At 53.3% G+C, this 27,196-nt stretch overlaps 1 protein-coding gene and 1 long non-coding RNA gene across 2 annotated transcripts in view; both read right to left on the reverse strand.

Moving 5' to 3' along the window:
• Nucleotides 1–1,281: 1,281 nt before the first annotated feature.
• On the reverse strand, nt 1,282–6,721 carry LOC135363935 (uncharacterized). The gene is made up of 3 exons (XR_010410371.1): nt 6,228–6,721; nt 4,464–4,544; nt 1,282–3,554 (listed from the first exon to the last, which is right to left on the reverse strand). It is a non-coding gene; the product is annotated as an uncharacterized LOC135363935 (long non-coding RNA).
• Nucleotides 6,722–9,171: 2,450 nt separating this feature from the next.
• NDUFA10 (NADH:ubiquinone oxidoreductase subunit A10) overlaps nt 9,172–27,196 on the reverse strand; it is a 116,932-nt gene continuing 98,907 nt past the window's right edge. The window contains exon 10 of the mRNA XM_054505915.1: nt 9,172–9,315. Within this exon, the coding sequence (XP_054361890.1) occupies nt 9,187–9,315 (129 nt within the window). The 3' untranslated portion in view covers nt 9,172–9,186. The remainder of the gene's footprint in view (nt 9,316–27,196) is intronic.

Below are 27,196 nucleotides of genomic sequence, written 5' to 3' on the forward strand. Positions count from 1 at the left end.
GGATGGATGGATGAATGGATAGATGGATAGGTGGGTGGAAAAATGGACATCTAGGAACATGACATTACTTTGAGTATGAGTTTTCTGATCTTAAAAATGAGAATGTGCTCATTCACTGTCTTGTGGCAAAGTCAAACTGAAAATGTGCATGAAATGATGCTTGGAACAAAATAGTTTCAATAAATATTCACTTCCTTGCTTTGTCCTTCCATGACTCTGTTTGTCTTCTAGAATTAATGGCCTCCCTTTCCACAATATGTGCTCTCAGATCAATCCAGTAACTTCTTGTGCTCTGCAGACCAGTATTTGCAGGCTAGTTCTGTTTCTTCAGTTTCCTGGGGCAGGGTCTTCTTTCCTTACCCACAGGTCAGTACGTGGGGCTCTGCGAGTCCAGTGAAACCCGATGAACTGTAGATCAGTCAAGTGCAAGTTCAGTTATTTTTTTTTCCTGCAGCCAGTTCTGTAGGCTGGATATTTGTCTGAATGCCTTGGCCCTGGAAAATAAGGTGATCTAATTTGGGCAGAGTCAGGAATGCGAGCCATAGTACCCTGCTAGCTTCCTGTGGGAGATCGACAAAAACAAGCTGTTTCAGGAGACCTTTTCCCTCACTGAGTATCAAGTTGCCTTGCATCAGTGTTCCCCGTGATTATGCAAAACAAATGAATAGAGAAAACATGTTTTAAATACAAATAGAGATCAAGTGAACTTAAGGTTTTAATAGGATTCAAGCTCATTAGGTGTTAACCAAGACTGAGAAGGTATCAAGCCATGGAAGCTTATAAAGTCTCCTTAACTCTTCTGTGTGATCTAGAGCAGATCTTGTCAGACTTCTGAGTGCTCTCGAGTCCCCCCACCCACCGGGGGATGGGGTGGGCTTGTTTAAATGGGAATTCTGACTCAGGATTCTGGGGTGGGGCCTGAGCTTCTGTGAATTTCTAACAAGCTCCCAGGTGAGACTGATGCTGGCATTTGTGAGCCACACAGAAAGGATCTGGAGGTGCCCTGTCCAGTGTCTCCGTCACCCACATGGATGGTGGAGGAACCCATGGACAATTTTTGGTAGAACCTTGCCAGTCCTGATTAAATTGGCTCTTGCTCTGTTCTCCCTCTCACTTCCTGGCCCTCTGCTCCTGAGTCTGCTCCCTCTTTCCTTTCTCTTGTCCTGGGACAGGGCCCCGCAGGAACTCTTGGCTCAGCTGAGATGCTGTGTCACTAAAGGACTCCCACCACGAACTGGAGGAGAGCCCCAGGACCAAGCCTAGGGTTGAAGCCCACAGAGCGCCAAGTCAGAAAGACAGCTGGCTGTGGTCCAGCCCTGACTCTGTGTGGGTGCAGACCATTGCTAGGCCCTTGCTTTGTGGTCTTGGAGCTCGTGCATCTATGTCTGTGATGAGAAGCTCTGATGCTTCTCTCAGAGTAGCTATAATTACTGTCAAAGAAAACCCAGCACTGGAGAGTAGTTAGAGCGGTACAAACACATTTTATTCAGGACTATTGCAACTGCGGAAAAGAGACCTCAGGACAGAGCTGGGCTCAACTCCAAATACAGCAAGGGCGAGTGGGAATTTATAGCCAAGGAGCAGGGCAGGGTCCATGGATGGAAAATTACTCATTCCGGCTAAAGCGACATAACAGGATTCTTGCTGAAGGCAAGTTGGGGAGATCAGACATCACTTGGGGGGTGGTGGGGAATGAGGACCTAATCTAGATTTGAAGAGTGGGGGTTCTGGTGACACTGACTTAGCAGGGTTCTTGCTAAAACTGGATTTACTAGAAGGGCACAGATGGTCCCAGAAGGTTTAGGAACCTGACAGAAGCTTAGTTGAACTTTGTCACCACCCAAGACAACCAACCTCATGCACACAAAAAAGCCCTAGGAAGCTGTATGCAAGCACATGAGGTTATCAATCATTTTGAAGTCAACAGTGAGTGGGCTTCACCCACTTTGGATGTTAAAGGGGCAATTGCAGGCCTACTGTGTGCTCCTGCCAGCACCCCCAGCTCAGTGTTATGCAGGACAAAGACCCTGTTGGCCCACAGTGACCCTTCCCTCTTGTCAGTAAAGACAGCAGTTTCTCAGAAGAGAACAGACCTTCACTTCCTTCATCCTCTCCAGTCCTGGAAGCTGAGCTGGGTTCAGAAGGAACACACACCCAGTTAGAGCCCCAGCATTGAACCTGAGCAGGGCAGCGAGGCCATCGCTCCCCCTCACCTCCCTCTGTCCCTGCCTGCGGCCCCCGGTCCCTGCCCAGTCTGCGGGGGGCACCCAGGCTCCATGGGCCCCTTGCACTTTTCTGTGGCCTCTGCACAGACACGGCACCCCCTGGGGAGCAGACACAGAGGCTGTGTGGAAGAAATGACACAGGGCTGCAAAGACAAGTCACATAAATCTGCGCAGAGGCTCAGCGCTAAGGAGAATTGGCATCCATAGGTGCTTTGAAGTGGAATCAAGGAATTTCTGATGTTAGGAAAAAGCAGAGTGCTGTAGAATTTGGAAGAGGAAAGACTTTTCTCAGATCTGTTGGCAGTGATATCATAATCCGGTCAGAAAGGAGCTATAAATGGATTTTCTCTTTTAGACAGAAGGGGGTTTCCATTTCACACGGTGGTATGTGCTCCCCACCCCCGCTGCAACGGGTTTCAATCACTGCTGTTAGAACAGTCTAGACTTGGCTTCTGCCCCAGTACCACCCGACAACTGAAAGGTGCCCCCCTGGCATCGCCCCAGGGAAGCCACTCAGTCCTCTATCCCTTCCGCCTGATATTCCAAGTGCTCCGAGTCCCCTCCTCCTACAGGGAAGTGACTGAGCTGGAAAGTACTGGGTGTGTCTCTGGTGACAAATGGTGAGTGGCTGGGCCTCGCTGAGCCCGGCCTTTCCATAAAATGAAGTGGTCAGAGCAGACGATCGTAGGAGCCCAGTGAGTGCAAACACCTTCAACCTGTGGGCAGACTTCTTTCCGATGCCTTTCTAATTCCCTGTACGGAGTATGCTGGCTTCAGTCTTAAGTTTGGACACCATACTGTCCATGTGATGTGACGCACATAGCAATGCGTGAGGTCGTTTGCTCCATCCCTGAACTATCCTGCATCCGAGGGCACTTGGGTCCTTGTATTTGCTGTGTTCAGCTTCTCCGCACTCTTTTTTTATGATAAGTATCAATCACAGAAGCAGCCTGCAAATGTTACTGCTTCGAAGAGCTTTGCTCCTCTTTGGGATCATTGTGTCGTCTTTGTTGAGAGTCGGGAAACCAGATGAGCGCGGATGTCTCCACCGTGTGCAGAAAAGGAGGGCGCAGGCTCCGGGTGAGGGTCTGAAGGACCCTCTCTGAATGCAGTGCCTGAGTCGAGAGCATTCAGACCCTTTGCTTTTACTTCTCGTTTTCAGCAAGTGGCTGGTCGGCTCCGGCAGCCATGACCAAACCCGCCAACAGGGGCTCAGACAATAGGCATTCATTTCCCACAGTTCCGAGGCTGGAGCCCCAGATGAGGGTCCTGGTGAGACTCTCCTCCGGGCCTGCAGACGCTGTGTGTGCTCATGACCTTTCCCGGGGGCTGGGAGACAGAGAGGGGGGAGGGAGACAGAGACAGAGGGAGAGATCCCTCTCTTCCTCTTCTACCTGGGGCGCTAATCCCACCATGCCCCTCCACCCCCCAACCCTAATCACCTCCCAAAGGCCTCGCCTCCTAAAACTGTCAATTTAGGGGTTAGGACGTCAACATTTGAATTTTCGGGGAGACACAAGCGTTCAGTCCCTAACAGTGGTATTAATGGAAAAAGATACTGTAGGATGACAAAGTGTGTCTATGGTATTGTTCTTAGCGCCCTCATCTAAGGTAATTACAAATATTCACACAGGTTACTTCTGGAAATTCCACTTAAAGTGGGGACAAATTCCATCCCAAATACACACACACACACACACGCACACACCCCACTACAAAGACTGCAAAATTAATTACATACAATTAATTCACATTACAATGGTTCTTCCGAGTTTGTCATATATTACCCTTTGCACCCCCAAAATAACACGTGACGGTGGGCAACAGTGGACACTTCCACTGATTGAAAGTCTATCCTACATCCTTCTGCCGGTCGCCCAGAGACACCCACAGCCACCTCTGGTCTCCACCTGATCTCACCCCTGCTTGTCCAAGCCTGAGGTCACCTCTTGCCCTGCAAACAGGCTGTTTCCCGCTGCCACTCTTCCCTCCATCACCAGCGGCACCACCACGCAGGACTCACTCGGGGCGTCTGCGACTCCTCCCCCCGCCAGCCCCGCAGCTGGGCCCCCAGTATGTGGCTTACCTCCCATCCAGCTCCAGTATTTGCTTCTCCCCCGTCACCCCACGCCCCTGCAATGGGCTTTCTCTGGCCAACTTTTCAAAGACCCACCTCCCCTCCACCACCCGCATCCCACCCACACTGCCTCCTTCTTGGCATTGCCCTTCGCTGCTCACTTGCTTGTGCCGTGATCGCTGGAATCCAGGCTCTGTTAGAGCAGGGTACGGTCTGCTCTGTTCCCCGAGCTTCACCACCTCCTAGAATGGTGCCGAACATGTAGGAGGTACACAAAACAAATTTTAAATTTGTTAATGTATTCCCCACTTTCTGAGCCACAGACAGGTCCTGCGGCAGATGGAGCTCTCTACCTCCAGGATGGTCCGTCATCGAAGACCACATGCTTCCCTCTGTGGGATCTCAGCCCCAGGGTCTGACAAGGGCTCCAAGGTAGATTGGTGACATGAGGTTGGAGGTCTGACTGTCCCCCGGAAGCCTCCCCCATTAAAAAGGTGGAGACCGGGGGGCAGGCCTGACCTCGGTGTGTGAGGACTGGCCTGACCCCCTGTGGGTAGGCTGCTCATGGACATTGACCCCGAGGCTCCCAGGAGGATCTGGCAGACCCAAGCAGCAACCAGGGCCAGGACAATGGGAGGACCTTGTTTGTAGGACCCTCCCTGGCCAGGTCTCAGCAGGCAGGCGTGCTACCCATCAGGATGGGTAAACAGGAGGGGTTCCTTCAAAGCAAAGGCAGGGGACAGCAGAGGAAGCCGGGCAGCCTGTGGGCGCCTCTCTGCTGCCCTTGGGCCCTGTCAGGTGTCTCCCGTGGACAGAGGAATTCCCTCCTTCCAATGGGCATCCTGAAGCCCAGATCACTTTAACCAGGCATGCGTGAACCCGACGGGCCTTCTGATTTAGCTTCCGTCCCCTCCTTTCAGGGGCAGGCAGTGTCCCTCTTGGAGATTCATACACAACCTCAAGGGCACCCAGGGCCCCTCACCGGACCCCAGCATCACAGCAGGTACCACCATCCCCTGACCCTGTCTGGGCAACGGTGGCCACTGAGGGGCCCTCCGGCAGGCCTGCTGGCCACCAGGACCCGTGCAGCCTCTCCTGAGCCCCCTCCCACAACCGGATGGGACACATTCCTCCCGCCTGCCGTGGAGACATTCCTGCATCGGAACGTATTCCGAAACGCTGAGATTAGGGTATCGGTGGTTGTTTTTCTCCGTGGCATCTCTCAAGTGCTATTATTTTAAGTATGTTTACCAATGGCACGTCTTCTCAGCTTTTCAAGCCGAGATTGTTGGAGGGGCTTCGGGCCATTTTAAGAGCGTGAGGGACACTGAGGTCCAAGTCAGCCCCCAGCAACATGGGCCGCAAATGCTCAAGCCTTTGTAGCAGGAGGAGAACGTTTGGCAAACTGGCATTGAAATTCTCAAAACAAACTTATTAGTTAATGCGGCCTGTCACCATGACAACCAAACAGCACAAAAACAAACCATTAGCACACGGATTTACGACTGTGGAAGGTTTAGCTAATACCATTCCGGAGGTATATTATTTTCCACTCTCAGTTATAATTAAAAAAAACAAAAACCTAATTTAAAATCCAGCATGAGAGCACAATCCGGCACAAACATCCCCACACAGATGAGAAGCCCCAAGTGCGCGCAGGCCCACAGGTCCGGCACGGTCCCCGCGGACACTCGGGCGGCAGAGCAGGCTTCCGGGCCCACAGCAAAGGCCACGCAGGTGCAGCAAATCACAGGTGGGTTCGCTGCTTGACAAAGTGGCTCAGAAGGATCGGTTATAACCAAGAATCCCCGCTTTGGATCCGGTCCTGGTCTCGGGACGCCCGCCCAGGGTCAGGACCGCTTTGCAACCCCATCCCCAGAAGCACGCGGACACGGTAGAGATGCCGACAAAGTGAATTAACTTACGGTTAGGGATTCCCAGCAAACAGCCCCTAGTGTTTCCGGGGACGCACACGTAGATGTCACTGGGGCCCTAAGGGAAGTGAAAGGATCAAGAGGGTGGGGGTCTGACCATGTCACCTTGGAGAGGCCCCGTGGAGGGACACAGACGCTCACGCAGGCGGGCTTCGGAGGCACAGGGATGGCTTTTGCCCCAGCCGAGGACGTGCCCACCGGGGCCCAGGGCAACGGGAGTCAGGAGCAACGTGACATCAGTGATGAGGATGCATCTGGGCCCCACCCCTCTTTGATTTCCAGGCTTTGCTGTGAAGGTACAGAGCATATGCACAATAGTGTATTGTGTTCAAGGGGAGGAAACATACGTGTCAATATTTTTACAAGTCTGAGTCTAACAGAGGGCTTATGAAACATGAATATTTACAATGGAACGTAACACGAAGGACTGCCAGCCCCCACATGAAGTATTTTACAAGCATGAGCTCACGTGGTCTGCCAGCTATCACGGGGTAAGGGCTCTCATCCCCAAAGCGAGGGTAAGGGAAGTGAAGAGCACGATCCTTGGTCACAGGGCTGCTGAGCGTGGGCTGGTGTTTGAGGCTTTGCCTTCCACGCTGAAGCCCGAGCTCTGACCTGGAGGAGTGGACACGGGGGCCACAGGAAGGGGCAGCACATCCTCCCAGCGCTCCAACCCTCCCTGGGAGAGCCTCAGGTAGACCGGGAGCTCCAGAGCCCGTCCACACATCAGGGCCTGGGATAATCCAGGTGATGCTCAAGCAGCAGATTCTTAGCCAGCTGGAACAGATGTGCCAGCCCCTTTCTGCCTCCCCCCAGCAAGCCCAAGGTCCAGAAACACCCATGCTGCCCATTCTAACCAGCACCTCTGGATCTGTGGCCTAATAGGGCCAGGAGAGTGCAGGGTAGGTCTGCCTGTCCCAAGGATCTTCCCTGGCACAAGCAGGAGGGGCTGACATGGTCCCTGATTCCCATCATTCTTCCCTCCTCCTCTTCCTCCTCTGAGCTGGACAGTGGGCCACCCAAGGGCGCTATTGGGCCAGGAAGGAGTGGCACTCAGCTTAGGACTCAGCCAGTCTGGGTGAGGGTGGAAAACAAAGCAGGAGCCCCATGCACCCACCCACACCACTGTCTGAAAGGGAAGCAGCCGAAGCAGAAGCAGATGGGACCCTGGTGCCCTGGAGGCTGGGCTGACTTTCTGGAAGGGCCTGGGAGAGCAGGACAAACAGAAGACTCTGGAACAGAGCTGCCTTCCTGGGGATCCCCCCTCATTGGGGGCCCCCAAAAATTGCATTTGCATTTCCCCCAGCAGCCTGAAGATATGAGTAGGGAAGGAAAGTATTGCCTAAGGGTAGATTAGGGGAGCACTGGGGATGGGGAGGGGAAAGGAGCACTGGGAATGAGTAGGGAAGAGGAGCACTGGGGATGGGGATGGGCAGGGGAGCATTGGGGATGGGGAAGAGAAGAGCGTTGGAGATGAGTAGTGGGGGAGTGTTGGGGATGGGAAGGGGAGCATAGGGGATGGGGAGAGGAGGAGCTGGGAGGGCTGGATCCATCCTTCACTGGTAATCTGTTAAGCACCTGCATAGGAACCCTGGGAAAGGAAAACACTGGGGTTATTGGTGGATGAAGAGGGGCACTGTGGGTGAGAACCTGGATAAAGCCAATAGTGAAGGCTGGAGGGCCTGAGAGATCTTGAGAAATGGATGGATGAGACCATGTAAGTTATTTTATTGAAGACTTTATTTAAAGTCACCTTTCTTGGGGCACCTGGGTGGCTCAGTTGTTTAAGCCACTGCCTTCTGCTCAGGTCATGATTCCAGAGTCCTGGAATTGAGCCCCACATCGGGCTCCCTGCTCTGCGGGGAGCCTGCTTCTCCCTCTCCCTCTGCCTGCCATTCCCCCTGCTTGTGATTTCTCTCTCTCTCACTATCTCTCTCTCTGTGTCAAATAAATAAATAAAATCTTTAAAAAATAAATAAATAAAGTCACCTTTCTTAGAGGAACAACACCCACCTTCTGCTGGCAGGTGGCCTCTCCCCTACCCGCCCTACAAGACTTTGTTCTGTCAAAGAGTAAATGGTTATTCGTAGATCATAGAGTAACTTTAAATGTATGAAAGAATGGAATTAGCCATAAAGTAGACCAGTGGTGGTCGAGAGCAATTATCCAAGAATAATTCCACTCCATTTTCTCAGGACTCACGACGACATGCAAACTACTGGATTTTTTCCAGTTCAAAATTAGTATTACTGGTAGAAATAACACAAAATAAAGCCAATAAAGACTGGGACTGCACACAGTGAAAGTTGTTATTGAGGAAAAAATGGAACGAAACATCATTGTTAACATAGAAAACTATGAAATTAAACCAGGAAAGAAGAGAATTGGTGGAAGTAATAAACCGAAAATAAAGTAACAGAACATAAAAATACATATTAAGTTTGTTAAGGATTTAGACTGACAGAGGAATAAAAAATTCTTACCAAAATTTAGATCTGTGCAAATTATCAAAGAAATTGGGCTTTGTAGAGGTAACGGCTGCAAAGAAAGCTCATTAGTGCCGAAGATACAATCATGGAAATCAGACATGGGTAAAACACACAAACAAAAACAAAAAAATGCCACAAAAATGGATGAGTCAGATCATTACGAGAAATAAAAATGGAAACAATTTGGTTAACAGCGCTGTGCAAAAAATTGATCCAAGAACTAAACTGGTTTAATGGAATTAGCTGCAGAAAATACTTCCTTGATAAATGTCAACAGCTATTGGTTTAATTCTGATTAATATGATGGTTCATGAAATCTGGAGTAAAAACTCTCAGCATGAAAATGTCTGCTGGGTCGAAATGGTGATGCCCAGACGGCCTACCTCCAGAGGGCCCTTCAAGGGTGTGCCTGGCCATGCCGACCCGTCCACCGTGGCCAGCGACCAGTCTGACGCAGCCTCTCACAGCCCTTGCAGGGACGTAATATTTGGACTCTGCAAGAAAGACAGTCCTCTTTCTTCTAGATCACAAGCCGTGAGAATCCAGGCGTAGGGCTTCAGGTGGCCACCTTGGCAGCCAGGTGGAGACACCTGTTTGAAGAACAACATCAATCCAAATTGAGAAAGACGAAGGGAAGAAGTCAGGAGAGGAGGGGAAATAGAGAAAGAACCGACTGCCTGCCCTGACCCCTGGCTCCAGCTAGGCCTGAAGCCATCAGTGTCTGCATTTGCCAGGTAGGTGAGCCAATACTTTAAAGTGGGCTCTCCATCAGCTGTGACCCAATGAGCCTGCAGAGGACAAGAATCGACCTCTCAATCAGGTCACAAAGCAGGTGTCAGAGAGTAAAGGAATGAGTGGGCCAGAAGGCTTGAGGTTGTGGTACAAGACCACAGAGATTAAAATGTCAGAGATAGAGTCATTCCGGGTGATACCAAGATACTCCTCATGGTCATGGGTATGTCTGGTTGAATAATGGTGAGGCTCAATGATTCTGAGAAAGTTAAGGGATCTGAAGCTAGACAGGTGGATAAGTGACCCACTTAGGCTTCAGAATCATGCAGAATGGTGTCTGTGTTTGGGAAGTTCCTCAGGAATGGCGGCGGGGTTGGTCAGGAGGTCTATAGATGACCGCAAGGTGGGGTAAAGGGTAACACACTTGGATGTCATGCACCTCAAAACCAAGGAAGTCCACTGCATGGGGCTGATTGTCAGAGTTTCATAAAATTCAGGTTCACCTACTTATGAGGGTTGACTTTTACCCCCAACCCCCAAATTCATACTTGGAAGTCTTAGCTCCCAGGACCTTGGAATGTGACTTTATTTGGAAATAAGGCCATTGCAGATGGTATGAGTTAAGATGCGGTCACCTTGGAGTAGGGTGAGCCTCTAATCCAATAGGACCAGCGATCTTACAAACGGAGGAGATCTGGACACAAAGAGGCCCACCAGGAGAGTGTGTGCGAAGGTGAGGACAGAGATGGTTGTCAGAGCCTGCTAGGAATAACGGGCTAGGGGGAAGCACCGCACACACTCTTCCTCATCGCCCTCAGAAGGAGCCAGCCCCACTGGCACCTGGATCTTGGATGTCTGGCCCCTGAGAATACATTTCTGTGGTTTTGTGGCACTTGGCTACGGTGGTCCCAGGAAACAGATACACTGGCCCACCCAAGGGATTCTCCCAGGAGAGATGAGCGTGTGTCCACACAAAGATGCTTGGGCGAATGTTCATACCCACCCCACGTTGGGAACAGACCAAATGTCCTTAAACAAATGCATAGACCAGCAAATCGTATGTTCACGCACTGGACTACCACCCACCGATGAGAAGGAGCAGGTCACTGAGACACAGGCCATGAAGGAATCTCAACAATCCGCTCTCTGAGCGAGAGGCCAGAACACAAGGAGGGGGGCTGTAGGATCCCGACTGAGTGAAGGTCCATACTGCAAACTGACCTGCGGGGATAGAGGTGGACGTGGTGGGGGGTGGGGGGTGACAAGGGGGCAGGTGGCACTTTTGGGGTGATGGGGATGTTCTGAGTCTTGATGGGGGGTGATAGGTAAGCATATACATTTGTCAAGACTCATCAAACTTACTCCACGTAATGTACTCCTCCATAAAGTGGATTTAGATGATTAAAACTAGAGCTGAAACAAGGGAGGGTGCGTGGTGTGGAGGCAGTGAAAGGCCCCGCACGGCTGACCCCGTTTCTCGGCCCAGATCCGGTGGGGGCAGCGGGGAGAACCGGTCAGAGTTGTTCACGAGGAGACACGGGTTCTGGGGTCTTTCCCTCTCTCACCCACGCAGTAATTACCTGGGGAGTGCCAGGCCGAGGCCAGGCAGTTGCCTCGGCACAAAAATGCGTGTATGCAGTAAATGAACTGGCATCTGACCATCCAGGCGGACGACAGAGAGGAACACGCCAAGCTGTGCTAAGGTCAGGAAGGAAAGTCCCACGGCCACGGGAAGGGGGCAGTGAGGGGCCTCTGGTGTCGCTGGGGTTCCCGGGGGAGGCTCTCTCATGAGGCAGGATTGGAGAGGCCCCGGGCGCGGAGGCAGGTGCTGCAAGGGCAGGTGGCAGAAGCAAAGCCTGTGGAGGGGACAGGGGCCGTGGGGCGGCCGTCTGAGGACCAGCAGGGACTCGGTGGCATTCAGTCTTAGGGGCACTCTGGCCAGAGCTGGGGCAGTAGCCGTGGGGTGAGGAAGGGAGCCCAGGAGGCCGTTGCTGTGACCTCGTGGGAGAGGATGATGGCTGGGCACCGCTGGGCAAGGGAGCGGTGCGGTTGCTCGGAGCCCCGAGCTCCGAGTTAATGCTCTGTGGTCATTGTCTCAAAGTTCTTAACAACGTGATGTTGGGCTTTGTGTTTTGCAGGTGAAGTCTGATGGGGCGCAGGAGCCTTGCTGGGGCACCATCCAGCTCCCCACTCCCGCCTTCCTGACGCTGTTTCTCAGCCCCGTCACCCCCCGGCCCGGCATCTTGGGTTCCCAGTGTGGCCTGAGGTGGTTGACCCACTCCCTGGCACCTGTTGGGATGAGGGGGCGTGGGAAGGGGAGACTGACAACCTGCTGGGATGGGAGCAGGGAAGAAGCAGAGGCAGGTGGGGGAGGAAGGGGACAAGGGAACCCTGGACCCACAGGGCAGGACTCAGTCCATCACCATGAACCCTCTCTCATGTGCCCCTCCGGTAGGCTCCTGTCCCCACCCCTCCTGGGGATACTCCATGTGCTGCCCATGCCCCCAGAGCCCTTCAGGCCTCCAGCTCACACACCCCTATTTACAGAACAAAACCCAAGCCTCCACCCTCAGTCTCGGAAGCCCGGCCTGCCCCTGGCCTCCTCTTTGGTTGCTGCCCACGCGGCCCCGCCCTCCCTGGCGCTCTCCTTGCAAGAGTTGGCTCCTGTGGGTCCCTGCAGCTCTAGACAAATGACTCAGGGGCTCTGAGGTGGCAGTTTCCTCGGTGAAACAGCGAGCGGGGGACGCGCTGAGGTCAGTTGTATAAGGCGTCAGGGAGCCCCACTGCCCAGACACACGCCCACTGTCCCAACGCCCCGCCCCACCCAGTATGCACTTGTCCCCCCCCCCCCCCCAGCTTTGGTCCTGCCGGCAGAGGTTTCCTGCTGGGCATGGCCAAGCTGCAGGATCTGGGCACAGACAAGGCCGGGAACCTGAAAGGGGTTCAGATGTCTCCTTCCCCCACCGGGCGCATCCCCCTCAGGCTCTCAAGCTCCCTCCAGGCTCCCCCGTCCTCCCTGGTCTGCACTGTCTGGGAGGCCCAGGTCCCTCGCCCTCGTTCCCACGTCCCCCAGCCCGAAAGCCAGACCAGGATGGAGAAAGTAAGCACTCACAGACAACCCACGCTCAGGGACGTGTGTAGGCTTTATTTTATTTTAGAACCTGAGCACACTTCATGTCTGGCAGGGCTGCCCAGATAATTCATCACTCGAGACGACTCTCATTTTCGTTTAGCCAGAAACGAAAGGTGTCCCCAAGTCACTGGCTGTAAAATTGGACTGAAGTCGCGTGGGGTGAAGGGAGAGGAGGCAGGTGCTGTTCGCTTCTCCGAGCCTGGTAGACTGCTGGCAAGCTTCTCCTTCCTTAAGGACTCTCCCTTTTCATGCCGGAGAAAGCCCAGGGATGAGAAATGTCTTCCTGCAGGGAGAAGCGGTGCGGACGGAGCTCGCTGTTCCTACCGAGAGCCGAAACCCGAGCCGGTCGGCTCCCCCGCTCGCTGGGTCCCCGACCGCCGCTGCTTTTGAGAAACAAGTGCCTCGATCCCCTGGCACGCGGCCTGCGGGGCGTCCCCGGCGGCCGCGTGCGGGAGGAGGCTGCTCACCGGCGAGCCTGGGAGCCCAGGCCGGCAGCCAGCGGTGCTGCGGGGACCCCAAGCTATCGCTGGCCCCCCGGATGTCAGCCTTGGGGTGACGCGAGGTCCCGGCAGAGGGGTGACAGAACATCTGTCTGCCAACCACAGGCCACGTGAGCGTGCTCGCCGGAGGGACCAGGCTGCACGGCCAGGGAGCCCCGGGCCTGAACCAGTCCCGTCCCGCGAAGCCACAGCGAGGGGCTGCACAGGGCCTCCGGGGCATCCAGCCCAGGGGCTCCTTCTGGAGCACGTGCTTCCCAGGGCATCCTGGGTTGCTGTCCCAGGCAGCAGGAAGGGAGGGGGAACGCATACAGGTAGTGGGATCTCCCCGGGCCGGGTCTGGAGGAACCCCACATAGCTCCCACACAGTCCATCCATCAGAACTTGGTGACAGGGCAGTCCCTAACCGCACGGGCTGCTGGGAAGTGTAGTCCCTGGCAGCACGGGCTGCAGGGAAGTGTAGTCCAGCTGTGAGTTGGGGCTGTAGGGCTGCTATCGATCGTCACTTCCCCAGGGTGGAGCACCGGGGAGGCCCAGAAGCTCTAGAAGGACCACATGAGAGAACCCAGGACACTCATCCTGGAAAAGGAAACTCGAGAGCATGTGCATCTTCAAGTATTTGAAAATCTGAAGCAGCTTGACTGTGTGCAGGCAAATCCAAAGGGAAGTGGAGAAAACGGGTGAGATGCACAGAGAGCTATTTTGAGTCTCCATAAGAAATAACAGCCAACAGGCAGATTGTCCCAGAGCGAAGCCAGGATCTCGTGCTGTGGACGGACCCCACGGGCACCCAGCACCCAGGCCCACAACGACAGAACAGGAGCTTCCCCTTCCCTCCTTTTATAAAGCCCTTGTCAACGCATCCCTCTTTCCTTTTCTTCATCCATTCTGGGTTGTCCTTCTCCACGATCCGAGAATCACTGCTCCTCGCTCTCTGAGCAGAAGAGGCTGCAGGCCCGAGAGCTGCTTGCCCAGTGCCCCGGCCATAGCCGACTCTGTCTCAGCTCAGGCAGGCACGAGGGGGCAGGCACTGAGGGCCACCTGCCCACCTTCAGAACAAACAAGAAAGAGTACAAAGCTGCGTTTGCAAGCCACTGTGAGCCTAAGAAAAGCACCACATATGTTATTATAGGCACGTTTCTCCCCACGATGCTCGTGGATGTGAATCGGGAAGGCAGGCCAAGGGTCCGAGTGAGCAGATGCGCCTGAGCCCACCAGGTGGGCACACGTGGCCGAGAGCAGGCTGAGGGGCAGGACTTGGGGTAGCACCTTCCAGGGGGAAGGAGCCGGGCCCTCTGGGCAAAGACGAGGGCTGGTGCCGTCTCCTGCCAGGCTTTGCAGTTTCATGCTAAGCGGCCGCACTCAGATAGCGTCTTTCAGGCTGGACAAGACGCCCCTGGAGCTCATCAGCCTGGAGCCACCACGTGGCAGAGGTGGGCGGGGAACAGAGCAGCCCCGGAGGGAGCCAGACACCCATTCCCAGAGGAGCTCCGCCACAGGGGTCAGGCGGTCCTGGGCAGCCCCTTCTGCTCCCTGGGCCTACTTCCCCTTCATCGCCTGAGCAGTGGCTGCACTACCTCTCCCCACCACCAGGGGCTGACCTCGGGGTCACATCCCTGCAGGCTAAGGACTTGCTTAGGATTATCAACCCTGTCCTTCACTCGAGGTCACTGTCCGCTCTGAGCAAGCCACGCCTAATTGTCACTGCAAGAGCCGTCATGCGAATTCCAGGGTATGTCACTCCTTGGGTACATTCATCTTCAAAACCAACTCTAAAATCCCCTAATTCTATAGAAAATCACAGCAGCCCCCTCCCCAACCCCCAAACAAATCCCGGAGGCTGGCTGCCTGCAGAGGGGTCACAGGAATGCGCCCGCCGCGATGCAGACCCCCTCCGGCAGCAAGGCCCCGTCCTCCTGGCACCAGACCTGAGTGCACCTGGCAGGTCGTGCTGAGCAGCGCAGGGGCGGGTAGCCAGGCTGCGCGGCTGAGGCCGCGCCGAGTCTCGGCGTCCCAGAGCAGCTGGGGACCCGCACCCCCGCCCCCTCCCGTGTCAGGCTGCCTCGGCCCCGGAGCAGAACTGCTGGCCTCGTTCGTTTTCTCTCTCCCCGCGCAGAACACACATCCCAGAGTGCGCTTTAATCCACAGATTCCAAAGGGCAACAGGGCTGTTTATCCAGACCTCTGGCTCCTGAAACCATTGTTTCCTGTAGCCCGGCTTTCCAAACCATTTCCTACTTTCCTGCTGATCCCAAGAAAATGTGAACTCTCCCCGAGGGAGGGTGCATCTGGCAGACAGCTGGCCTAAAGCTGGCAAAGGCCGTTAGGGGGTCGGTGGCCCACAGGAAGAGGGCGATGAGACGCCGCCAGTCGGCAGCTCTTGCTGGTAATGCCCCCCCGCCCCGCCCCGCTGTCCATGCCCCCACAACACAATCCTCCTGGGCCCTGGGGAAACACCCCGGGCTGGGAGACACATGGAGGGCAGGGTCGCACCCTGCCAGGCCCGGCGCCCAGCCAGACCCCTCCTGGCCAGCCCGTAGGAGCAGCCCCGGGGCCTCCTCACTGGGGGCTGAGCACGTGGGTCCCCTGGTGACCTGGTTAGATGCAGATGGCAGGTGCTGACGTGGCGGCGCCCACTGGGAGGGTCACAGCTCTGCAGGCTCGGGTGAACACGTGTTGCTGCTTGGCCTCAGTCACGTCCCGGAGCCATCACCAGGACTGCGGATGTCCTTAGCGAAGAGAACAGGAACAACTCTAGGTGTGAAGCGCTTTCACATACAGATTCCCCTCTATCCGATGAGGAGGCCGAACTACCTCCTTCTTACAACTGAGAGAGTAAATACAGAAGTCGCCTGCTGAAAGGCACACCCAGGTCATGGATTCATTCAACAAACATCTCAAGCACCTACTGTCTGCCTGGCATTGGGACACAATGCTGAGCAAAGTCAGGCCTGCCCGGTTCACGGCTTAGCGGGGAGGCAGAAGGGGCTCACTGCACACCAGCCACAAGGCGGTGAGATCGGTGAGAACCAGGAAGGGGCTGTATGGAGCTTGGGGTGGGGAAGGGGCCCCTGAGCACAGAAAGAGAGCGCGTTCCCAGGCTCTCCCTCCTGCGCCGTTGAGGCCCTGGCTGATCGCTTGGCTTCTGGCTTCTGGTCCAGAGGCTCTGGCTTAGCCAGTGTGGACGGGGGTCCAGGGATCTGTATTTTAAGGAGAACCCCAGTGAATTCTCATCACCAGGGAAATTTGAGAAGTGTATCAGTGCTGGCCTCCTAACACCCCAGAGGTGGCTGTCCCACCCCTGAGAGCCCCTTAACTGAATGTGCCTGGACATCAGTGTTTCTACACGCTCCTGGAGCTTCTAGTGTGCACCCGGGGCCCCTGCCGCTGAGGAGGGCTGACAGAGAAGGGGTCCCCAGGAGGCGACAGCCAGGTGAGCCCTGAGGGTAACAAGGATGACAAGCAGCCCCTTATGTGTGTGTGTCCTGGGGGCCCTCAGACTTCTCTGGGTGCACCTCCGCCCCGAGCCACACATGGGGAAAGAACACCCTGCCCAGCACGGGGGCCAGGGACGGGGAGACCGAGGTCCTGGTCCTGCGAGGAGCTCATGGCTTTCTGGCGACAGGGAGGGAGGGAGGAGGCAGGAGGAGGCCTAGAGGCGGGTGCTGGGGGTCAGAGATGAGAGCTGGCTGGGAGAGCTGGGGACTGCCCTGGACTCGGGAGTCAGAGGGGGCACGGCTGGGGAGAGGGGAGGCGAGGCGTCCAGGCAGAGGCCTCAGGGAGGAGGCCACGGGCCAGGGAGAGGCCGCTGGGCCAGGAGTGCTGGTGTGCGTGGGTGCAGCAGGGAGAAGGGTAGAAGTGAGCTGGAGCCTGGGCTGGAGAGGCAGGGGACTCCCACCTGCCGGGAGACGCAGGGCGGCCTAACAGAGTGGCCAGCAGGGTGACAAGCCATGAACCCGAGCACGGAGGATGCGTTCATGGGCCAGACCCCATCCTCATTCATCCTGCAGTCACTTCGCGCAAAGACCCTGCTGCAGGCCTCGCGCCAGGTGCTGGGAATAAAGCGGTCAGAACATTAAATCAGGAGGTTCCCTCTGGGTGGGGCAGATCTGTGTCACTTCCCAGGGCCTTCTCTCTAGGTGAGGATCACCTCCAACACCCCCCCACCCCCGCAGAGGACACTGGTCATACAGGGTCGGGCCGCCCCCATGACCTCGCTTACCTCTGTGAAGACTATCCCTAAAGAAGGTCACGTGGTGATGAGGTACTGGGGTTAGGATACCAACATGTGAACTAGGGGGACGGTTCAACGGTGAGTAACCCCAACAGGGAAGCAGGCCTGCTCTGGAGGGTTCCCGGCAGGTCTGGCTGAACCCGGGCCATGTCCTGGGCTTGTCTGTGGGTCTTCCTGATGATCTGGGTCATGGTTTGGGGAGACAATATAGTGTAGACTGAATGTCACCCTGCGAGCAGTGAGCCAGTTTAATCTGTCAGGCCCAGCGGGAGGGCGCACGTGGGGCGCCGCATGGAGGGCCGCTTGCCAGGCGTGGGCAGTCCTGGAAGCCCGCGGTGGGGGCTATCAGCACCAGGGGCACAGGGAAGGAGGGTGTGGCTGCAGGAGCCTCGGCTGGCCCCAAACACCACCAGGACCTTCCATCTCCTGCTAAGAAGCAAGGTCTGCACCCCTGTCCTCCCCGCTCCGGAGTCCCCTTGGCCAATCTCCGCGCAGCGCTCCTGAGTGCGAGCCTGCACACGCCCGGTCCAGACAGGAGGTTCAGCAGTGAGCGGCCCGACAGGACAAGGTGAGCCTGCAAGGCCCTCGAATGCTGCGGAAGGAACCATGAAGGAGGAGGAGAGGCACCAAGATAAGACCCTTCGCGCTAAGGGAGAAAATTCAGGCAGGAAAAGGGGATAAGATATGTTGGGGGGGGTGTGAAATTTTGGAGGCTGCTCAGGGAAAGCTTCTCTGAGGAGGTGCTTCCCGGGAAGATGTGAGTGGAGCCTCTGAGTGTCTGGGAAAAGCTCGGGGGCACAGGGAGCCACAAGTGCAAAGGCCCTGAGGTGAGGTCAGGCCTGGGGCTTTGAGGGACAGCTTGGAGACAGCTTGGCTGGAGTGCAAGGATGGGGAGAGTGGCCTGGGGCGGGCGGAGGCCAGCGGACCGCACAAGGCCTTGTGGGTCGTTGCCGGCGTCCTGGGTCTGGCTCTGAGCCGACGGGGAGCCGAGGGGAGGGTGCAGCAGAGGGCGGGTGCCTGGATGTGTGTTAACAGAATCACTCTGCCTGAGGAGGAGCTGGGAGAGGGGGAGGGACAAGAGAACAGCGGGGACATGTTCCTAGAGGCCTGCTCAGAAATCTCACCCTTCGGCCTGTGAGGGCCGCGTCACCGGGACGGCCACCTCCACGGAGGGACCAGCACCCCCGCCCGCCCTCCCTGCTGTAGAGGGGCCACCGGAAGCTGGCCCCCAGCAGGCTGCCCTGGCAGGCCATCGCAAACGTGCCCATCCTTGCTGACCTGGCATCGCCAGTGCCAGCCACAGACCCCAGGCCAGCTGGCAGGGCCGGGGGTCCCCACTGAGCCCGAGTCCGACTCCAGAGCTGCAGTGATCACATGGGAGCTCCAGGCATCAAAACTCAGACGGCCGTGCACGAGGTTTTTCGGAGTATTTCTTCCCCAAGAAGATGAGGATGTGTAAAGATATACCGTAACCAACTGAAATTCATCAATAGCAGCACGTGGACAGAGGCTTCCAGAACAACCTCCCAGAGGAGGGTTGATCAGCCGGCAGCTCAGGAAGCCCGCGGCAGGGCAGAGGAGGAAAGGCCCAAATACATCATCAGCCCCCAGGGATGAGCTCACCACGGTCCCTGATGGCAGTTGTCAGGGCCGCAGAGCCCTCCACCGGGGTGCCCTCACGCCCCGTTTCGCAGAGCCCACCATTCCCCGGGGGTCTGCACGGGATTCCTGGAGCCTCCTTCCCGGACCCTGGCACGGGGCAGCAGTGTGGCGGGAAACCGAGGCAGCATGCTGAGACCTCTCCGTGTGGTGTCCCTACTGTGTCACTTAATTACATACACGCTGACCGAAGATGAGCACATGCACGGAGCATTTTTTGGAAACTAAGTTCCAGACGTTGGAGAGTCTTAATCAAGGTGAGATGCTTAAAAAAGAAAGAGAACAAAAAACTCAGTTGAATGGTGCGTAGGTGAGACCCCTGTAAAGACCGGCTCACTGGAAAATCGTCCCAGGAAGGATCAACCCTGGACTTTCTGCCAGTGTCTCTGAGCCCTCACCGCACGTGTGTCAAGGACACGGACAGCCAGGATGGCTCCCTGGAGCGACCACTCTAGAAGGATCCTGAACTCCAGCAGCGGACCTGCCCCGGGGGCCTGCTGCCGCCAAGAAGCTGCCACCGCCGCTGTGTTCTAGGTGAGAGGAAATGGTTCCCTGCGCATGAACATTCCTTGCGATTCCCGCTTGGGCTTCTTAAATCAGCCTCCTAGCTCCTGGTTTCCATCACGTCACGAGCAATCCTTCCTTTACAAATGCCTTGAGAGACGTAAAACGTACCCGAATGAGCCAGCGCCCTGGACACAGCCATGTGCCCCGCTCAGCCCCTCGCCCCAGCGGCACCCAACACCCCATCCCTCGCCCCAGCGGCACCCAACACCCCCATCCCTCGCCTCAGCGGTACCCAACACCCCCATCCCTCGCCCCAGTGGTACCCAACTCCCACCCTCTGTTCTTCACCCCAGTGGTACCCAACCTGACAAGTTCATTGCTATCATTTATCTTTGCAGATCTTCGTAGATATGTTCCATCTTAGGAAGTGGGAGGCGTTATTCTGTGTGTGTCTGAATCACAGGACGATGTCAGGTCGTATGGACGGTTACACAACGTGCCTCTTTCTCAGCACACAGTAGTTCTGAGGTCAAGCCATACCACTAATGATAAAAGCATTAATTTTAAGCGAGTCTCTCATGCCATTTGGTTTGGCTGAAGAGCAGGCTGATGGTGGCCCACGGGGCTCCTTCCAGCCCCATGAGGGTCAGAGTCCTGAAGCCCCCACCGGCTCTCAGCCTGCTCGAGAGGAGCCTGGCTCCACCCACAGACCCGGGCCCCTCCTCGCCCACTGGCCACCACACGGGCATGGGATGGAGCCCCAGGGGTGCCCGGGGTGGGAGCGGTAGGACCGTCCCCAGGCACTCAGGTCTCCAGGCACCTCTCCCCTTACAGGTGGTCTCAGTGACAGGCACGACCTGCCAACGAGGAACATTCTGTCTGAGAAGGTCTTTTTCTGGTCTGGTTCTCACGGTCAGCGTGGCTCCTCTCTCGTCTGCCTGGGCTCTGCGGGATCTAACACTGTGCCGGCTCTGGATTGGCCGTGGCAGGCGAGTCCAGACTCCCCGCACAGACCACAGGCCCCTTGCGCACGTTTCCCTTCTGATTGTGGGCATTGTCGTCTAGGACCACCCGTTCCCTCTTCCCGACAGGGCACTTGGTGGCCATGGGACGTCCGAGGTCTCCACGACTGAAGCCGGAACTGAGCCGCCGGGTTGGACGGAAGGGGACTCGGTGTCTGAGCAGCATCTCCCGCTGCTTCAGGGGCGCGGAGACCGCTGCTCTCTTGCCCTAGGAAAGGAGACTCTGGCGAAGGAATGGCAGGACGTTCCTCCCCCGCCATCCAGGGAGCACGCTGCCAGCCACCATCACTGCCGCCCAGAGTCTTGTCGTTATCACACGAGGCCACTTCTCCACCTGCCGTAAGCCCAGGCCTCCCCGCAGCGTGGGTTCAAACCGCGGCCCTGTGCTGCCCGGGGCTTCGTCTGCCTGCTGGAGTCCTGGGGCTGCCCTAACAGCACCCCCCACTGGGCAGCTACGCAACAGAAAGGTGTGGCCCCACCGTCTGGGGGCCGGAAGTCCCAGATCAAAGTATGGGCAAGGCGGGGGCCCTGGGGGCCATGAGGGAGACTCTGTCCCAGGCCCCCAGCTTCTGGTGGTCGTGGTGACCCTTGGCGTTCCTTAGCTTGTGGGTACGTCACGCCGTCTCTGCTCCATCTTCCCATGGCGCTCTCCTTGTGTGGGTGTGTCTCTGTGTCCAAATGTCCCCTTCTTATGAGGACACAGTCATATGGGATTAGGGCCCACCCTCAGGACCTCATCTTAACTTGACCATCTGCAAAGACTTTATTTCCAAATAAGGTCACATTCACAGGTACTGGACTTAGGACTTCAACACTTTGCAGGGGACACAATTCAGCCCATGAGAGTCTACCCTGTGGGGATAATTACAGGGGCACCCAGAACTATTGTGGGTATCTCAGAGCCAGGCCTTCCTCGTGCTGAGGGCAGGGGATGTAGGCACGCCTCGCAGGGCTGGCTTCTCTTGTGACTGGCCCTGGGAACTTAGGGGACCCAGCGGCCAGGCGGCAGCACGAGCTGGACACTGGCCTGCGATCCCAGAGTGCTCACCTCATGGCGGCAGGACCCTGGAGCCCGGGCCTGGGCTGAGGCTGCGTTTCCTGCTTCTGCTTCTGCAAAGTCAGAGTGTGGACCTGAGGCTCTTTGACCATCCTGGTTTCTACATTCACGCCCCCATAGTTTAAGAGAAAAACAAGTCCAGGTGCCACGGTGGTGTAAAGCGAGGTTTCCTGTAATCCAGTGATGGCATGAGGGCTGGGAGGTGTCACCGTCAGGTCCACATGGCTCCAGACCACAGATCTCATGGCCTCCAAAGCCTTGGTCACCAGGAAAACCTGGGGTCCCCAGGACAGGACCAGCTGCAGGCAGGGAGGGAGCCCAGCCAGGGGCTCCATGACCTGATGCTGAGCTCTTGGCCTCAGGGAGGGCAAGACAAGGGTGCCAACTGGAGAGGACTGCACTGGCCAATGGGCAGGGACAGCTGGACAGAGTGGCCAGGGGTCAGCTCCTCGATCAGCCTCTGCACATGCAGCTGCCATGTTCCAGAAGAGGACAGGAGCCAGGAAGAGGAACTGACTATTGGGTCATGAGGCTGGTCCTGCTGAGGCCCACCTGGAAGTAGCTCTCCCATGGAATCTGGGGGCACACTGAGGGCAGACCCCTGGGTTTACTCAGGAGGGAAACAAAGGCATCACCTCCAAGGGAATCACCTCCAGGGAACATCACCTCCAAGAGAATTACCTCCAAAGTGACATCACCTCCAGGTGGACATCACTTCCAGGGGACATCACCTCCAGGTGACATCACCTCCAGGTGGATATCACTTCCAGCTGACATCACCTCCAGGGGACATCGCCTCCAGGTGGGCATCACTTCCAGGTAACATCACCTCCAGAGGACATCATCTCCAGGTGGACATCACTTCCAGGACCTCCCTGGGGTGGTGCTTCAGGTACAGACCATGGCTGCATGTGTAGCATTTGGACAAAATAGTCCTTTGCCTTCAAACATCAGTAACTTTCTTATGCCCCTACACTTTTCTAAAAGTGCACCTTAACTTATGATAAAGTTGTACTATTGTCTTCGACTCTGAGTCTGACCATTCCTGTCCTCACAGGTCTTGGAAAAGTCTTCCCCTCTCTGAAGGTGATTGAATGTATTCAGCACTGGGTGAGCAGGGAGGCAGTGCATGGACTCCCTGGTCTCCCCACTGTGTTGCCTCAGACTATCCCCCACCCCCCAATCCCTCTTCTGCATGTGCACTAGGCAACCTGTCACCCCCCACCCCTCCTCTCAAGGTGTGCCCTGCATCCCTCGTGTCCTCTTTCCTCTGCCTCACATGTCCCTACCTCCCCTGATCTCGCTGACAGGCCAATGAAGACAGCCCTGCTCCCAGCATCAGCAACAAGACTGGTGAGGGCGCCTTTGTCTGCCTCTCTCACTGAGTCCTGACTCTGGAGACATCTGGACACAGCTGGAGAATATAAATAACGGATGTCCTTGTCAGGTTTGATAGGGAAATGAATAAGGAGGGAAGTGATGAATGTACTCCTCCATCTCATCAAACCTGGGCTCATGCACACCTGTGTGGGGTAGTACATTTCAGACTGGCCCAAGAGCAGAAAGTCAGACTGAATCTTTTGGAAAGAGGGGTCTCTGCACCTCTCCCTGCACCCACATCCACACAACAGCCCACTTGAGCCCACCTGAAGTGGCTATCAGCCATGACCAGAACAAGTATGCTCTTTTGTGCATAAAACATGCTCAAGCATCATGCAAAGGGTTAGGGAGATATAGTTACCTTTTAATTTTTGGGAAGAGATAATCGACAGAGAAATTACTCCAAAAGGAGAATGGATGCATTGCTGAAGAGGCTCTGTGCACATGGTTTTCTGTCTCCCAGCAGGGTTCCCAACCTCATGTGTTCTTCCACAAAGAGATTCTCACTGGGTTAGGAGGCAGGTGAGATCCCATGTTCTTAGGAGGAGTATACTCTTTCCCTACTTCTTAGCTGATCTCAAAAATCCTAATACCCCTTTCCTCATACTCATTCTCCCAGCCTTCTTTGCAACAAGGGAGGGGCATATGACATCCCTTTGCCAAACAAGATGTAAGCAGAAGACTGAAGGGAGACTTTTGGGAGAGCTTCTCCCTCCTAATAAGAAGTACAGATGCAAGAATAGAGATCCCTGGTACTACTCTTCTCCCTTTGTTCTGCCTTGGAATGTAGATGTGATTCCTGGACCAGTGGAAGCCACCTTGCAAATATGTGGCATAGGCATGAGGTTGAGAAGCTTTCATAGCAGGAAGGCAGCAAAATTCTGGATCCTTGATGACATTACTGAGTTGCCAGACTAATCTTGAGACTACCTAACCTTGGAACTCTTGTCAGTATCATGATAAATATCCTGATGATTCACAACATGATGTTGGATTTTCTATTACCTGCAGCTGTAAATATCATAGCTGATGTCTCATTTATAAGATAAATTTCTATGCAAGTACTACCACTGATATAGGGAGGAATTAGTAGAGATCCACTGGGGAGCCAGAACTCCTAACCCTGTCCTTTAGTCCCAGGACCTTCCCCGGCAGGTGTCAACAGAGGACACATAGGGAACCTGGACTTCTACCCCCACCTAGCAGTTTGAGGCAGTGCCCCCACTTCCCCTCAGGAGCAGTGTTACAGGAAGTCAGCTAAAAAAAAAAAAAAGATTTAAATAAGATCCAGAGTTTCATAACATTGTATACAAACTGCTCAGATCTCAATAGAAAACCACTTGTCATACTAAGACCCAGGAACATCTAAAACCAAAAGAAACAGGAAAATCAAAATATAGCCAACAATGAGATAACAGAGAAATCAGAACAACTTGATAAGGATTTCAAAGCAGCCATCATGAAAATACTTCAACAAGCAATTAAAAATATGCTTGAAATAATGAAAGAATAGAAAGTTTCAGCAGGCAAAATAGGAAGTACCAACAATAAAATACAAGATCTAAAGAAGAACCAAATGTAAATTTTAGAACTTAAAAATATAATAACTAAATTAAAAAAAATCAGTGATGGGCTCAACAGAAGAATAAGGGGGACAGAGGAAAAATAAGTGAACTGGAAAACAGAATAATAGGAACGACCGCATCTGAACAATAGGGAGAAAATGGAATGAAAAAAATAATAATAACAGAGCCTCAGGGACCTATGAGACTATAACAAAAGACCTAATACTTGTGCCATCAGAGTCCCAGAAAGAGAAGAGAAAGATGGTGGGACAAAAAGCAACAAACAACAACAACAAAATACCCACAAAAACAGAACAGAACAAAACAAAAACAACTTGAAGAAATAATGCCAAAAACTTCCCAAATTCAGCAAAGGACACAAACCCACAGATTCAAGAGGCTGAACAAGACCCAAAGAGAATAAACCACAAATAATCCATACAAAGACATATCATAATCAAACTTACAAAAACTAAAGACAAATAAAAAAAATGTGAAAGCTGCCAGACAGAAATAAAGCATAACCTATGGGGGAAAGCATCCAAATGATGGTGAATTTTCTCTTTAGAAACCATTGAAGGCCAGGAAAAAAAATGTGGCAAAACATTTTACATGTGCCAAAAGAAAACACCATCAACCCAGAGTCCTATATCCAGAAAAAATAACCTTCAGGGATGAAGGAGAAATCAAGATATTCTCAGATAAAGAAAAACTATGGGAGTTTATCCACAGCAGACGTACCCTGAAAGAATGGCTAAACAAAACCCTCTGAACAGAAAGGAAGAGATAAAAGAAGGAAATCAGGAAGGAAGAGAGAACAGATGAGCAAAAAAAAAAAAAAAAAGAGTAAATATAATTCTCTTTGAGTTTTCTAAATTAAGGTTGGCAATTCAAACAAAAGTTATAACTGTCTGATATGGCTCTAAATTTATACAGAGGAAATATTTAAGACAACTATATTATAAATGGGGAGGACAAAGGGATGTAAAGGGAGATAAGTTTTCTGCATTTAACTCAGACTGGCAAACTAATGCCACCAGAATGTGATAAGTTATGTGTGCATAATATAACATGTAAAACAACCACTAAAAAAGCTATACAAACATATACACTGAAAAAACCCTATAGATAAATCAAAATGGGATGCTAAAAATGTCAAGTAACCCACAGAAATACAGAAGAAACCAAAATAAAAACCAAAACAGACAGAAAACAAAAATTAAAATGGAAACAATAGCCTTCACATATCAATAATTACATTAAATGCAAATGGTCTCAATGCACCAATTAAAAGACAGAGATTGGAAGAGTGGATAAAAAAATCATGACCCAACTACAAGCTGACTAGAAGAAATTCATTTCAATATAATGATACAGAAAGGTTGAAAGTAAAATAATGAAAAAAATGTATCATCCAAACATTAATCAAAGGTAAGCAGGAGTGGCTACATCAATATTAGATAAAGTGTATTTCAGAGCAAAAAATAATATATACCAGAAACAAAGAGGGACATCAAATAATAAAAGGCCAATCCATCAAAAAGATATAGTAATCTTAAATGTGTATGCACCCATAACAGGGCTGTATGATATAAGAAACAAAAACTGATAGAAATGGAAAAAGACAAACCCTTAATTAGAGGCAGAGACTTCAAAGCTACCACAACTCGACAAAAGTCAGCCAGGATCTGGAAGTACTCACAGTATCATAACCAACAGATACAACAGGTATTTATAGAACACTCCACTCAACAACAGCAGAATACATATTCACTTCAAGTGCCGAAGGATCAGACAGCCAGATAGACCATGTCTTGTGCCATAAGACAAACCTCACCAAATTTAAAAGAATTGATCATACAGAGCATGTTTTCTGACCACAATGGAATCAAAACAAAGATCAATAATAGGGGCGCCTGGGTGGCTCAGTTGGTTGGGCGACTGCCTTCAGCTCAGGTCATGATCCTGGAGTCCCTGGATCGAGTCCCGCATCAGGCTCCCTGCTCGGCAGGGAGTCTGCTTCTCCCTCTGGCCCTCCCCCCTCTCATGTGCTCTCTCTCATTCTCTCTCAGATAAATAAATAAAATCTTTAAAAAAAAAAAAAAGATCAATAATAGAAAGATAACAGGAAATTCTCCAAACAATTGGAAACTGAACAACACACTCCAAGATAATCCATGCGTCTAAAATGGAATCTCAAGGGGAATTTTAAAATAGTACATTGACCTGAATGAAAATTAAATACAATGTATCAAAATATGTGGGACAGAGCTAAATAAAGCATTAACAAGAGGGAAATTTATAGCAATAACTGCATACTTTAGAAAAGAAGAAAAGTCTCAAGTCAGTAACCTGACTTCCCACCTCAAGAACCTAGAAAATAGAGAGAAAAATGAACACCACAGCCAGCAAAAGAAAGGAAATAATGAAGAGCAGAAATCAAAATCAAAAAACATTAAAGAAAAATAAAAGAAAATTTTTTGAAAGATAAAAAATGTGATAAATCTCTGGGAATACTGACTGTAGTAAACAGAATACTGATCTCCCCCAAAGATTTCCACTTCCCAATCTTTAGAGCCTGTGAATATGCTAGTTCACACAGCAAAGAGGAATTAAGTTTGCAGATGGAACTAAGGTTGCTAACAGATAACCTTAAAATGGATAGGAAATATACATCAAGTATAT

The sequence above is a fragment of the Mirounga angustirostris genome, unplaced genomic scaffold (assembly GCF_029215605.1).
Source record: "Mirounga angustirostris isolate CCGP_5_RB_7025 unplaced genomic scaffold, mMirAng1.0.hap1 SCAF_3, whole genome shotgun sequence".
NCBI lineage: Eukaryota > Metazoa > Chordata > Mammalia > Carnivora > Phocidae > Mirounga > Mirounga angustirostris.